The sequence below is a fragment of the Ochlerotatus camptorhynchus genome, unplaced genomic scaffold (genome assembly GCF_037179485.1).
Source record: "Ochlerotatus camptorhynchus isolate MF236.1 unplaced genomic scaffold, CSIRO-AGI_Acam_v1.1 ptg000111l, whole genome shotgun sequence".
Lineage (NCBI taxonomy): Eukaryota > Metazoa > Arthropoda > Insecta > Diptera > Culicidae > Ochlerotatus > Ochlerotatus camptorhynchus.
The window spans coordinates 2,799,550-2,815,593 of NW_027040601.1; the positions used below are offsets into that span (position 1 = coordinate 2,799,550).

A 16,044-nucleotide genomic window follows, 5' to 3' on the forward strand; every position below is an offset into this window, starting at 1 on the left:
ATAAATTGACCTTACCTAAAATGGTTAAAAATTGTTTATAATCCCTGCTAAACTTTAACTGAAATGGTTATGGAACTTTACATGAACGTTTAATGATAAAGTTTCAACCTTATGTATTATGGTTTTTTGGAAGGGGACCTTACAAATAATGGGTTGTTAAGAACCATTACCATTCCAAATTCTTGTTTTCTCCATACATTTTCGGAAAGAGAACTATATTAGAACCTTTTAACTTATGGTTTGAGAACTTTAATGGTAATGGTTATGGTAGTCAGTAAGGTCCACGAATGGTTTTGTAACATCGATCAACTTTATGTGGAATATATCGCGAATAGGTTGCCTGTAATTTACTGATTACCAATTCACGATATATTCCACGTAAAGTTGAGCGATAATACAAAACCATTAATGGACCTTACTGACTACCATAACCATTACCATTAATGTTCTTAAATCATAAGTAAAAACGTTCTTATATAGTTCTCTTTCTGAAAATGTATAGAGAAAACAAGAATTTGGAATGGTAATGGTTCTTAACAACCCATTATTTGTAAGGTCCAGTTCCAAAAAACCATAATACATAAGGTTGAAACTTTATCATTAAACGTTCATGTAAAGTTCCATAACCATTTCAGTTAAAGTTTAGCAGGGATTATAAACAATTTTTAACCATTTTAGGTAAGGTCAATTTATGGTTCGCGTTTATGCGGGTACTGCCAAAGTAATCATAGCTCGGACTCAATAAGGTGAAGCGGGAAACGGCACACTTTTTAAGTAAAGAGCCTGAATTTGTAAAGAGACGACATCTTATCCATTTGACAGGTCTTCTGCTCGATTGGAATGACTTTTCCTATGACTTTGACAGACAAGCGATTGTTCTATTTTTGACATGTCACCTCTTTAGAAATTTAGCCTCTTTATTTTTAAGCTTTTTTGATTTAATTTATCTTTGAGTGTAATATTTTTTGAGTGCAACGAGTTTTTTGTGCTGCAAGGGCCCAGCACGCAAATTCAAATCTCCATCCAGCCGCCGAGTTCGTTAGCCGCCCGCTGGCGATGGTTGAACTTTTCCACCGGTCGATCCGTTTCTGCGTTGTTCTCAATTTGAGTCATTTCGCTTTGTGACGGGCATCGGCTAGCACTTACGGCAGTCAGCGGCGGTAGCAGCAGCAGCAGCAGCAGCAGACAGAGGCTAAACAAAATTTGTACTCCCTTTGCTCGCGTTCTTTTAAATGGCGGTCTTTTGAGACGGTTCTCAAGTTCGCGGATTAAATTGTTCTGTTTCGTCCAGTTGCGCTATCGGTGGTGGCAAATAAAAAGTAGTTTTTCGCGTGTTGGATTGTGCTGTGTGTGTGTTCCGTATTTTCCCGGTGGAAAAGTGTCGCCCGTAAAAGTTGGACGGTGGTAAAAAAAAAAAAGTAATTGCGCTTGGGCATTTTTATCGTTGCGGTGCAGAAAAGCTAGAGTGTTTCATTTCCTGCAGTTAGCGTCCGAGTGATATTTTTCACCGTTTAATCAACAACCGGAGGCGTTTGCTAGCGATCGGCATGGCCGACATCAGGGTAAGTTGCGTAGTTGTTGAAAAAAGGTGCTGTGTGCTTGGTTTGCAGCAGAAGCTTCCCCCGGATAGGTACGGCATAAGGGGGTGGGATGAGTTGGTGGACCAATTGACGGATGCGGGGGATGAACAGCAACCGACGAGCCTAAAATGTGATAGTAGGAATAGCACTAAGAACGCTAGCGCTTCCCATCAGTTGAGTAACCACTGTTGTAAATGCAATATTGTGGCACCCTTATCGAAACTAACATGTTGTTTCTTGAAATTATTTAATCTAGTTCGGTTCGCTTATAATTCTTGCATTATTTTTCATCCATACCGGTGAGCGATGGAATTTTAGCCATATTATGCCGCCATTTTCGTTGTGGCCCATCTGCTTGCTGCTCTCGTCCTAGTAGCTCATCTTAAGCAAACCCCACACGTATTAATATATTGACGCGAAGGGAAATTATTGACAATAATATTGTTGATGTGAATACAGAATTATTGTTAATACCGATGAATTGACGTCAATATATAATGTATTTACAATTCGATTATTGTCAATAAAAGCAATCGTGTGGGGTCCACTTAAGCCAGGTCTGCCCAACCTTTCTAAACTTGATTTTTTTTTGAATGGATTGATTGATGGATTAACATGTTTCAAGATGCATTATGTTTATTTCTCATTCATTCATTCATTCATAATGATGAATAAAATGATATCCTTGCTTAGACTAGAGACGACGTTCGGCCGCACGATGGGCAGCGCTGACTTAAGCGAACCCCACACGTATCAATAATTGATGCGAAGGGGAATGATGGACAATATTATTGATGATGCGAACACATGTGAATTATTATTAACATATAAGGGGTAGTTCAACGCTCTGAATTAAATAGTAACGTTGTGATTTTTCTAAAAATATTCGGAAAAGATAACAATAATCTAAAAATAAACATTTTTTTTTTCTAATTTCTTAAGGAAAATTCTCATGCAAAAACATCTTTTGAAAGTCATCATGGAATAGTGAAACTTAAAAAATCTAAAATTTTTCTTGGATTTTTGATAATTTTTTCCCAAAAATTTTAGAAAAATAAAAACGTGCCGAAAAAAAATAGATTACTTTTTCGAAGAGACGTTTCAGCTTTTGTAAACAATGCATTTGATCGTCGATTTCGCGTAACTGGTAGCTCGCCCACACATACTAACACCACTATTAGGTAGGGGAAATTTCCACTGTACGATTATTGGCAATAAAAGCAATCGTGTAAGGTTCACTTAAGAAGGCAGCAGCCAGGGTAGGCTCGTGGGTAATTTATTTTTGCTTCCCTTCTCTGCCTTTGTTGATGTAGGATGTAGCTGATGCAGGCCTCTTGCGTTCTTTCAGGTTGTTCTTTTGATCAGGAGGGGTTGCTTTCCGTTTTACGTAGGCAGTGTTGCCGATGCTTCTATGCGTGTTTATTACAAAATCGTTTTCCGAAGGCTTGATTCAAGCGCAACACTGTTCATATCCTTTGGTTTGTTTTTTTCCGTCGATCTTGTTTTCCGTGCTGAGCACCAACCAATGCTACCGACGTGCCAGGAAGGCAGCTCCCACACCTGGACCCTACCTATCGACCCATCAACTCATGAACCGGGGACCAACGGCTTTACTTCCCATCCGAAGGAAGGCGTGATCAGAGATGTTATGCCTCAGAACATCCCGGCGGCGCCGACTGGGATTGAACCCAGGCCTGCTGGGGTGAGAGGTAATCACGCTTACCACTACACCGCCGGCGCCGTTGTCACTGTTCATAACGACGCATCTGCTTTTGTAAACAATGACTTCGGTTGTCAAATAGAGTCGACAGTTGTGTCGTAACTGGTGTAACTGGTAGCTCGTTCACGCATACCAGCACCACCATCAGGTAGGAGAAATTGTTGTCCCAACTTTCAACTTTCCCGTCTGCATTAAGGCTGTGAATCATTTTTTTAGCTTAATGATTCTGCGCACCTCCAGGGGTGCAAAGGGCCTTTGTGAAAGATTTTCATCCTGGGCGATTACTAGCTTTGGCCTTGACCTGTGCCCAAGTCAAATTTCGGTCAACGTTCTTAATTTCACTGTTTAGGCTCCGCCGCCACGAGCCTCTGGGTCTGCCTCTGCTTCGATGTTCTGCTGGATTCCAGTCCAGTGCTTGCTTGCATATTTTGTTTCCGCTCCGTCGTAGTGTGTGGCCGACCCATCTTCACTTCCGTTCACGAATTTCTGTCTCTATCGGCTTCTGATGGCACAAACGATGAAGCTAGGAATTTGAGATCCAATTGTGGGGCCACCAGGCACGAATTATGTACCGCAGGCATCGAGCTTGAGCTTGATTGACCGCCCACGGTTGCTACTCTGTTACTGCCAGATCAGCTGTAATTACACAGAGAACCAATAGACGATGCTTGGGACTAGCAATCATCCTCAATATGTAAAAACTGGTGATCTTAAATTAGGCAATACCAGCGCCGGCCGCGCCCGAACACAGGTCAAGAAAGGAATGGGAAGGATTGTGTTGACATGACACTCGCTTTGATGGAAGCCGAGAACACCTCTGCACTTCCACGAGGAATCACTGGGATGTTGGATAAGAGGGTTGGGTTTGCAGCAGGGTTCGTTTTGGTAAACGATAAGCTGAATTGATGTCCTAACGATCATATAACGCGAAGGAGCTTGGGACTAAACCCACGGTCTTCTGCTCAGTAAGCAAAAACGTTTGCCACTAGGCAGACGAGCACCTTTTTAATCACCGAGTTGCTGTTATTACCATGTAGTCATATTAACAAATAAAAGGATTGACGAATCTTGAATGTGGATGGGCCTGAGATTAGACTTATGATGTTCTGCTCAGTAAGCAAAAACGGTTGCTCTAAGGCCACCGAGCCCCTCATATCACATAATACCGTTGCTCAAATTTTTGTATCCATTCAATCCCGGAACTAACGACAACAACGAGTTTCGCAAAATACACGATACACAAGCGATTTTACCATAAATCTCTCTGATATGTAAGGACCTGGGACCGCGTTTTCCTGCTCAGTAAGCAGGCCACTGTAACCGACGATCTCTCAAATCCGAAAACGAGTTAAGCGAGTTATAACGACCTTCTTCCACTAGCAGGTCTGTTTCTGTTTGCACAGATAGTCCCACTAGTTTCCGATACATTTATAGGGGATAGTAGGAGATTAAAAGAATGGAGAAGAGTTATAGAGGTTTTTTTTGTAGTTGTTTTGCTGAAAAGAGAGAAACAGAACTAAACGAAATTACACCTGTTGAAAAAAGATAAGTCTATTATTTTGGTTAGTGATCGTTTGGATTTGGGTCACCCCACGTTGTGTTTAGGTTAGTATAAATAAATAATACTATATAGTCATATAAATCTAAATCACCACAGCTCATTATCTTCAGCGTTATCGGCGTTTCTGGATCTTTAGTTGCCTCTGTGATATACTTACTTGCGGCATACTATTTTGGGAGTGTATATGAGCGTGTACCATGTACGGTAGCTCATCTCTCATCGTGATGGTGGGACATAGTAGACAAATTAGAGAGAAAACAAGGAGGTATTAGTATTAGTTATATGTAAACAAACAAAACAAAAGAAGAGAAGAGGAAAGAAGAGCAGAAAAATAAAAAGGGGATAAAGTAGATAACAAAGAAAAGAAACGTAGGCAGATTATTAGAAAAGGCATTATCCGAGACTCAGCAATCAAATGTCACTCCCGCCGAGATCTCAGCGAAACCCCCTTCCCGCCGAGACCCGCACAGCCGAGCTCGGTAGAAAAAAACTAAGTGTGTAGATAGATTAGTAGGAAAATAAATAAAACTACTTTATGACTCAAAGTGCAATGAATGAGCGTTAGTTTCGGGATCATTTCAGTGTTAGAGTTATGTTAGTTTTGATCCGTAATCAGCCCTGCCGACCCCTCAACATTAGTTGCAGGCAGTGGTTGTTAGATAATGCGGCACTGTAACTACTACTATTTTAGAGGTATGATTCGTCAAGTTTATACAACTCTATGTTTCAATTGAGGCAAACTATCTATCTTACAATTACAAAAGCAAACCTAAACTTACAATTATATGCAAATGCAAAATGAAACTTGACAAATCATCGTCAATCCCCTTATTACAGGGCAGGGCCTGACGATTTGAATCTAATTTTGATCAGTGAACGGGCACCATAAGGTACATTTTCTCACCATGAACCTATCATTTCCAGCCTATCTGAACTATTTAATAAATGGAAGCCATCACATGGGTTACGCTCCCCCTAAGCAGGCCCTCCGCATCCTGTCTCTGTCTTATCTCAAATACAAAATGCCAATGGTATGAATGTATCTATATATAACTTGGAAATGACGTACAATCAAATAAACCCGTAACCCACTCACTTGGTCAGGCTTCAGAATCGTCCAGTGGGCAGTGCGCTCTATACTCCAAGTTACCTTTTTTTTCAAATTTACCGCAAATTTGATATTTTACCCATTGAGTGTATATGGTCCTATTTAGGATTATATCTGATAAATCCAAATCTGGTTTAACGCCCACCCTAAACCTAAACCTGTTCTAATCCACCTGAAATGACTAACGAATGGAAGACTTTGACTACCCAGCCATGCAATAGTCTCATTCCGTGCCTTATGGCAACTTGATGATTCTATTGCGCTCATCTTCTGGCACCACCCAGGGGAGACTTGGTCCTGTACCCAATGCTTAACTTATCTCCTTTCCACTCAGCTACTCGCAATTTCTTGTGATATAGTGGGCGGAATATTATTATATGAGACAATTCAATGCAGACGTCTTTCCAAATTTGGCAGATCGACAGGTAATCGGTGAGTTACCACGATAGTTGCTATTCAACAACTCGACAACATTCCATCGTCAACGCATGCTATGAGAATTTCCCATTGCAGACGCCAACGAAATGACGTCATCGAGCTATCGATCAACTATCCTGGTTATCGCCTGGTACCTTATAGCACGATGCTAGGAGGCGAACCGGAAGAATCGATGAGCTACCTCCCCCCGAATTATGTACCGCAGGCATCGGTTGATAAACACCTGCAGCTTCTGAATGTTCTCCGCTGATACACACCATGTTTCACTGGCCTATAACAGCACAGACTTCACGTTCGAGTTAAAAATTCGGATTTTGGTGCGTCGACTGATCTGATTCGTTCTCCATACATTTCGCAAACTGGCAAAATCAGTCCTCGCCTTCTTAATCCGTGCACCTATGTCGCTCTTGATGCCGCCGTCCGACGCTATCTGGCTGCCAAGATATTGGAAGCTTTCGACTTTCTCCACTGCCTGCCCAGCTACCGTGAAATTGGAACGGTTTTCCGTGTTGACATCCAACGATTTGGTCTTGTTGACGTTGATGGTTGGACTTGCTTCAGAGAAGCGTTCCACAAGGTCGTCGAGCTTACTCTGCATGTCAGAGCGCCGTTGTGCTAATAACGCAACATCATCAGCCAAATCGAAGTCGTTGAGATGCTCCATGGTAATAGGCTGCCACAGCAACCCACTGTTCGGTACACGGCTCCAACCATAATCTCGTCGATTACGATGAGGAACAGTAGCGGTGATAATATACATCCTTGCCTCAAACCCGCGATAACCCGAATCGGGTCAGACAAAGCTCCGTTGTGCAACACTCTGCATGAGAAAGCCTCGTACTGCGCTTCGATGAGGTTGACGATCTTATCAGGGACTCCCTTGCGTCTCAGAGCGCCCCACAAGTTTTCGTGGTTTAGCCGGTCGAAAGCTTTTTCGAAGTCAATGAATACCAAGTACAGGGACTCTTGGAACTCATTGACCTGCTCCAAGATGATACGGAGCGTGACAATATGGTCCACACAGGATCTTCCAGCACGGAATCTTGCCTGCTGTCGTCGGAGAGTCGCTTTGATCTTATCCTGTATCCGATTCAGGATAACTTTGCACAGTACCTTGAGATCAATACACAGTAACATGATGCCTCGCCAATTGTCGAACACAGTCAGATCGTCCCATTCTTTGGGACGTTCACTAAGACGCCCTGCATCCAGTCGGCCGGAAAAGTCGCGGTGTCCCAGCTATTGACGAATAGTTGATGCAACATGCGATCGACCCCCGGGACTTTGTCGGACTTCATACTTCGGATGGCTGCTTCTATCTCCTGCAATTGGGACAGCTTTATTGTTGTTTTACATCAACAGGCTGGATGAAGCGCCAATGATGTTAACCTTATCAACAATGATAAAAAAAATACATTCAACCATGGTCATAACCAAGCATGGGAAAATTCATTCACTTGCGCGAGCACTACATAATCAAAATAGCCATCCTCACCTACAAGCAGATTGCAGAACGAGCGTAAATTCTTGCATCCAAGTGACTCTGCAGTTCGACTCAGAACTGACAGCAGTAGAAGGAAAGAAGGATAAACTGAAAGGCAGCTAAACAATTTTCTCTACCGAGGGAGAACCAGATTGAATGCGTAAAATCCGAATGCTACTGATTTAAATAGCCGATTAAGGTAGTTTTTGGTTCACTGATTGAAATCAGTTGAATTGGCCACAGCTGTTTTACGGTATTTGCGTGACGCTTATGTTTATGTGTGACAGTGTAACAGTTTTCTCCATATTAATTGCACTTTAAATGTGTCAATGTATGTTTAAAGCTAGAAAATAAAAAGTGATTATTTCTGTAAAATTCTCAGCATAGAAAAAATAATAAGTGATGAATCATCCACACTACTACACTCAGAATCACTCATTTTACGCTCAGCTGTCTGTTTTGCTCAATTCTGCGTTCATCGAAAAAAGTAGAAGCAATGCGAATAGACGAGTCAGCGTTGCCAGAATGTTTTAAAGCTTATCGTTATCAAAGGTTTTAAAAAGTCGGTATTTACTATTTAAAATAATTTTATATTTTTGCCATTTTTGAAGGCGACATTTTTTTACTTTTGGACTATGATCGGAAAATTCTGGAAGAAAACTTCTGGGAATGTTGGAATTAGCTTCTGAAGGAAGCTGAAAACAACATCCATAGAAAGAACAGGGTGGCGACTACCTGAAAAAAACCTGGAAAACCTGGAATTATCAGGGAACTCTAAATTCCCTGAAAAAATCAGGGAATTCTCGAAACAATCAGGGAACTTTTTTGCTTATGCATCGTTCCTTCCAAATTAAGTAAAAGTAAATTTGTTCTGAATATTTTTTACCGATTGTGCACCGAAAAAGTGCAATCCAAACAACTATGCGTTCATCCGTCCAATGACAGTTGTAACGCAAGGTAAATCGCTTTTTCCTGGGGAGGACGTGCTGTCAAATCAGCCTACTGATCATCTTGTATGAAACTGGTTCCAAACGTAAACAAACGCTGTAGGTTTCTTATGGCTTGTTTACGTTTGGAACCAGTTATGCGAGGTAGGCGACGATTGTTCGTATTTGACAGCCACCTCCCCCCCTTGCTTTTTTCACCAACACCTCATATTGGCGACTTCACACCAATGAATTCATATAAGGTATGTGTATGTGCCAACAGGCAGCCTGCTGGTGTTAGAAGCAAAACTATTGTAAACATTGCTGAGCACTCAAATGGTGACGTCACTCTACCAACATTCCCTGCTGTCAACAGTGAGATTGACGTCAATGCCAACAGCTGTTTCGTGTAAAAAGATAAACATTGCAATGAAATACGAACCCCACTAAAAATTTGCACATTTCACTAACACAATTAAGCCTGTTGGCCTGGACCTTAGGGTAGAGCGCTACTTCGTCATAATCGCCCATTTCCGTTCTATCGATCGGTAAAGATCAATAATATCAATGATTTCAACGTGCACAAATCAATAATCAGTTTGTTACGATGCTTTAGTTCATTAGCTACAACATAAATCCTATTGGAGCGCATTGTATGAATATTTACGCTCTTTGTTCTCAAAACAAAAGAAGCGCTCCTAGCAGATCCCCATTTTCTACGTTTATTCGTAGGACGAAGAAAATCTAATGGCGTTTCAATGTGTTTGGACGGAATTGAAACTCGTAGAACGAATTTAGAATCAAGAAGCAGTATTAGATTTTAAACAATATCTCAACAATTTGTGGCTTTTTATCAAATCCAATGGAAAGGTGAATAAATTTAGAAGTCATCTTTGACAGAAATACTCCATTTTTAGTTTAAACTCGCTCAGGAAAGAGAGGTAAAGTACGCGTTGTGCTTAGTAGGACGGAAATTAGATCAAAAGCCCTATATAAATGAAATTGACTTCACACGACGCGAAGTTCGTCCGTCAATTCACTTTGACGGCTTGAATGGAGCGAAAGAGAAAGGAACAGTCCACGTATTTTCGTGCCCAACAGAATGATACTTAATGGCATTTATCATAAGAGTAAACAGCTACAGTAACCGGGACAATAACTCACCATTTGGGGGAAGCTTGAGAAACTATTTTTCACCATAACCATTTCAAATTGTCTATCATATTTAACTGTGTCTTCTAAAAATCTCGTTAATAAAAATTGAAAAAGTCTTCTATATGGCTTAATCATTCTTGCAGGAACTGATTCTTAGTATCAAGTAATGGAAATCATAGTCTTAAGTGTATGTTTGTAACCTGGAATTTTTTTTACAAAACCTGGAAAAATCAGGGAATTTCAAAATTTTGAATGAGTCGACACCCTGAAGAAGAAATAAGCACTCCTGGAGGAAATTTGAGGAAAGTTCTCAGAGAAAACACATCCGCGGATCTTCCAAGGCATAAATTGAGAAACTTTTGGCGAAAATTTAAAGAAATTTTCTAAAAAGAAAATCGGATTTCACATTCAAATTTCGGAAATCGGAAATAAATTTCAGAAGTAGCCATTTCCAGGGGAAGCCAGAAAAAGCTCGGAAAACCCTTCCGATAGAAGTAAAAAAAAACCAACTGGACAAAATTCCAGAACATATGAGATGTTTCATTGAACTTCCTTGAGAAGACAGAAGAAACTTCCTGGAGACGCTGACAGGTAGATTGAAAAAAAAAATCTGGAGGAAGTCGGACGAAACAAGGACATAATTCCGGAAGAAAGAGCTCATGAGGGATGTTCTAATGATCCAGAACATGTTCCAAATGGTCGCAAAACATCTCTGAAGATCGCGCAATGCCCTGAAGTTTTTGGAACATTCCTGAAATGTACTTAGGATTATTCCATATGTTCTCGAGCTGTTTTGGAGTACTCTGATCATCTTTGAAATACTTGGAACTTCCCTGATTATGATGAGATTACCTAAATATCTCTAATCAACTTTGAAGGTCTCTAGACTTTCTTGAAGATTAAGAAATTTCTTAGGCACTCTCACAATTTTCTTGAATTTATTGTAACATCAGCATTGAAGTTCTCTGATGTTCCCGATTTTTCTAATTTTTAACAGTTTTCGACACTGCCATTAATAAGCACGGAACTTCCCATAAAATGTTCTCACAATGTGCTAATGTTCGTGTAACTTCCCTTACGTTTCTTAAATTTGCATGAGCCCCTCGGAACATTACTGAAATTTTCGGAAATTGTCTGAGTTTCTCGGAACTCCTTTAAAATTTCAGCGATTTCCTTGAAATTTATAGATCTGATCTGATTAACCTGATGTTCTCGGAGCATCCCAAAGTTCTCTCAATTCTCCTGAAACTAATGGAACTGTCCCGAAAACCATTAAATTTTCCATACGTTCTTTGGGCTTGTGAAGTATCCAAAATATTTATGATGTTTCCTTAAGTTCACTGGAGTTCGCTGGACCGGGTTTTAGAATTTGAACAGAAGTTATTGAAACATTCTTTAATTTATCGAAACTTACTTAAAAGTCTGGGCTTTTCTGAAGTTAGTTATCTTTATTATGAAGGCTCCGGTGAAGCTTCAGAACTTTTTAAAAGTTCCTGCAGCTAGTGTGGATCCGCAATCAAAATCTAGAAGCATCCCTGAAGGTTCCGGGAAGAATCATTCGAGCGAAAGCTGAAGAAGCTTCCAAGGGAAGTCGAAATAAGTTTCCGAGTGGAATCGTTAATAGAAAATTTCAGGGGAAAGTTGGAAGAAAATCCAGGAAGTTAAATAATATTTAAACATTCCCCCGGAATTACCAGAAAGAGCTATCGACTGTTTATCGATTCATGGGTAGCCAAAAACGGTGAGGAAATCGAAACATTAATCGAAAGAGTATCCATAAGACATTTTTGAAGATGATTTTTTTTAAGTTTTAAAGACTCAAAAAAGTTGAGATATTCAAAAAGATACTTACACAATAATTTTATCAGAAATTCTGAGTGCAGGCAGGCAATAATTATTTTGATTATTTGAAAATCGGTATAACATCTCGAAAATCGGTATTCTGAGGAACCTTATCTGTATATCGGTATCTAATTCGGAAATCGGTATAAATACCGATAAATCGGTACATCTGGCAACGCTGAGACGAGTGCACGGATGGATTTGAGTTCACTCGCTCGACAAAAAGTGACACAACAGCATTTTTAGTAAACAGGGCCCCGCTGTTGTGTCACTTTTTGTCGAGTTAGTGAACTCAAATCCATCCGTGCACTCATCTATACGAACGAAATCAGTGCGGCTCGCACAAGCTGCTGTTCGTTTCTGATGATGTATGCGTGTGAGTGAGTAGTAAATGCAAAATGAAACGATTTTTCCTATGCTTGGCCATAACATAAAAAAAAAAATTAAAAAACATATATCTTATAGTCAGTTACTCCTGCCGGCGAAAAACAGAAGACAACTTTCGACGAAGCGAATCACGAAAGAGATGGAAGTCGAAAACAAATGCAACTCTGTTGCATATGTTCTCTGCAGCAGTGTTGGAAAAGTTCGCGATATTTCACGAAGTTCACCAAGGGAAAAGTTCGCGAGTCATAGTGAGTTTACGCGAACTTTTCCATCACTGCTCTGCAGTCCGCAATTAGGTTTTGCACCGTCGGGGTTAACCTCAATCTGATGACAGTTTAGTGGTACTGTTTACGTGGACTTAGCCGATTTTCCTTGGGTGGATTTTCTCGATAATTTTTCAGACTGCAGTGAGATGTAAACCACATTTCTGCAATGTTCACGAGCAAAATCCTTGCAACGCGCTGTTCCTCGACAATTTTCAAGTTAAAATTTGGAAATCTTAGATTTTGTTTTTTCGAAAAAACGACTAAGTACCTAATTAGGTTCTGCAGCGTGACGTCACGAATGAACTCAGTGTTAATCGGCTGAACCTTTTTGACAGTTCAGTGGTACTGTTTACAAGCACTTAGTCGTTTTTTCGAAAAAAAAAATCTAAGATTTCCGAATTTTAACTTGAAAATTGTCGAGGAACAGCGCGTTGCAAGGATTTTGCTCGTGAACATTGCAGAAATGTGGTTTACATCTCACTGCAGTCTGAAAAATTATCGAGAAAATCCACCCAAGGGAAAATCGGCTAAGTCCACGTAAACAGTACCACTAAACTGTCATCAGATTGAGGTTAACCCCGACGGTGCAAAACCTAATGATGGAACTTCAGTGTTGACGCGAGTAACGCGCCTCACCCTTGGCGGAACATGCCGAGATGTTGATGGTTGATTGACCGTTGAAACTTCGAGAAGTTGTTCAAAGTGCTCAAACCAACGTTTCAACTGGTCAGTGGGGTCGGTGAGCAACTGTCCAGTCGCGTCTTTCACAGGCATCCTTGGGTTCATCCTTGCCCCGCTCAGACGTCGTGAAACTTCATAGAGAAGGCGGATATCGCCAGTTGCTGCGGCTTTCTCCCCTCCATCAGCCAGGGAGTCTACCCACGCTCGCTTGTCCCGTATACAGGAACGCTTAACTTCCCTCTCTAGAGCCGAATACCGCTGACGGGCCTCGTTCTTGGCTCCTCGGGTCATTGCTCGCTCTATCGTGGCTTTTGCTTCTCTCCGCTCCCCTCGATCCACTCCTTCCTCTGAGTGCGCAGCTCACCCAGGTTGTTCTCGCTTGTTTCAATAAAAGCATTCTTGATGCTCGTCCACTGTTCTTCTACGCTGCCACCTTCCGGAATATTAGCTGCGCGAGCCTCGAGTTCTTCGACGAACAATCTCTTCACTGCTGGGTCTTCCAGTCGGGGTGTGTTGAATCGCCGCCCGAGTCTCTCCTCCTGCCGTTGAACCCGCGCAATGCGTAAGGCGGATCTCACCGACCAGGAGATGATGGTCAGACGCGATGTCAGCGCTGCGTGTATTTCGAACATCAAGAAGGCTCCGTCTGCATTTTCGGCTGATGCAGATGTGTTCGATTTGGTTCTCTGTGTATCAATCACGGGAGACCCATGTGACCTTATGCACTGGGCGATGGGGGAAGAGCGAACCTCCGATCACCATGTCGTTGTTGCCACAAAACTCTGCAGGCAGCTCGCCGTTCTCGCTCATATCTCCGAGACCATGGCGTCCCATAATGCGCCCATAGTCCGAGTTGTCGGAACCGATCTTCGCATTGAAGTCGCCTGTGTAGATCTTGATATCACCTCTTGAAGTCTTATCCACGACAGCATTCAGTTGACTGTAAAAGTTCTCTTTGTCCTGCAATTCGGCAGCAAATCTAGCAACGATTATTCTCTCATTGATAGGTTCCCACTTGATGAGCGCAGCCTGTGTTTGGGCGCTACGCATAAAGCCATCTCCACGATGTCGCGGAGCGTTTTCACCCCGCATACCAGAATATAAAAGTACCTGTCCCGAAGGCAGCTTGTGTTCTCCAAAGGTCGGCCAGCGAACTTCACTAAGTCCCAGGATTTCTAGCTTCATACGGCTAGCGTGCACAAATGCGTGCAGTACATTCCATGTTCCAATTCTTGTTCGTTGTTTAGCGCTAAAAATCGTTGCCATAAAATCAGTTCGTAATCTTTCACTATAGGTTTCGGAGACAGTAGGTGGTTGGCCTAAGGTCTCCTATGCGCCGTGATGTAACTGCCATATTGGGTATAGCTTTCGGGGAGAAGCATTTCGTATTCAGCCGCTGGGTGCCAGTCAGACGCTGTTTGACCCACCCCTAACACGGAGAACAGACGCTCGGGTTTTGTAAGCCACATCCTCCGAAAAGGATGCAGCTCCCCCTTCCTTGTCAGTATACGACCAAAGTTCCCACCGGTTGGTAATCCGAATTTCCCTAAGGTTACTCGTACCCCAGCCGGCGCCGCGGGGAAGAAGGGATAGGAGCTATTGGGCAAGAGGCTAAGGACCACTTTCACTTACGTGACGGGTCTATTTTATAAACTTCAAATACGCGAAGTCCGGTGGTACGCATTATCCCAGTCATTTGCCAGTCGATAAAAATTAACGTTTGCAAATAAACTCCACCACTTGCGCTCCCATTTCCCCACCAAACGCTGCAAAATGAAAATGAAATGTTTTTAAGGCTATCGTAAAATATCGTTTTGAACGCCACGAAATTGAGACCCTCCGGATAGATTTTCCGGAAACGTGAAACAAGCGGATTTGGCTCTACCATATGCGTGATAATGTTTGCACCATTGAGCAATGTCAAGATTAAAAAAAATTCAAAAATTTCGTTTTTGAGTTTTTTTTTTATTTATTCAAAGGGGGGATGTTTCTTTACGTTATGTCTCTAGATTAACTATGTTAATCTTTGATCGAGTTTCCACTTGCTGCAATTACGGCCTCCACACGCTTCCAGAATGCACGGCAGGTTCTAATAATGTAGTCTGGATCAATTTCTCTCCAGGTACGGGTCAATGTTTGCCTGAGGCTTGCTGTACTAGGGTGGTGTTTAGAACAGGCCTTGGCCTTCATGACGCGCCATATTGAGTAATCCAGCGGATTGAGATCGGGGCTGGATGGAGGCCACATATCCTTCGCCCAGAACGGAAGATGTTCCTGCAACCACTTCTGAGTGCGGTTCGAGGTGTGGCACGGAGCCCCATCTTGTTGAAATACAACGTTTGGCTTCGGATCGTACTGTTCTTTGATCCACGGAAGAACATACTTACTTAAAATCCCGATGTAGACCTCCGTGTTGACCTTGTCGCCATCGGAAGCCACCAATCCAAACACCATAACGCTAGCCGGATGCTTGGTCAGATACACCTTCTTGTGATCGTCGGGCACGTTTTTTACCGGAAGAGAACTAATATACCGGTCGATTATGGAATTTGATACGGGATCTACGGTAAACATACTCTCGTCGGTGAAAAGGATTACCGGATTTTTTCGCTTAAGGAAGTTCAAGATTTTCTTGCACCGTTCGACTCGTAGCTCCCGGATGCGGTTGGTAATCATGTGAGTTTTTTTTCCGTTCCCTCGACTTCGCCCCGCAATCTTCCTTTACGATCTTCCGTGCCGTAAAATCACTGATCCCGTGTTCCTTTGCCATTTTCCTTATTGAACTCACTGGATTCACCCGAATCTTCCTTTTGATAGCAGCGATAACCCTCGGAACCCGAGCTGACCTCAGACGACCTGTGGTCACCTTCGCGGATAGGTGTCCTTTCTTTTCTCGG

General features: G+C 42.1%; 1 protein-coding gene across 1 annotated transcript in view; it reads left to right on the forward strand.

Annotated features, from left to right (window-relative positions):
- Top2 (topoisomerase 2) overlaps window positions 1-16,044 on the forward strand; it is a 90,041-nt gene that overhangs the window by 68,189 nt on the left and 5,808 nt on the right. The window contains exon 2 of the mRNA XM_065219771.1: window positions 1,190-1,562. Within this exon, the coding sequence (XP_065075843.1) occupies window positions 1,548-1,562 (15 nt within the window). The 5' untranslated portion in view covers window positions 1,190-1,547. The remainder of the gene's footprint in view (window positions 1-1,189; window positions 1,563-16,044) is intronic.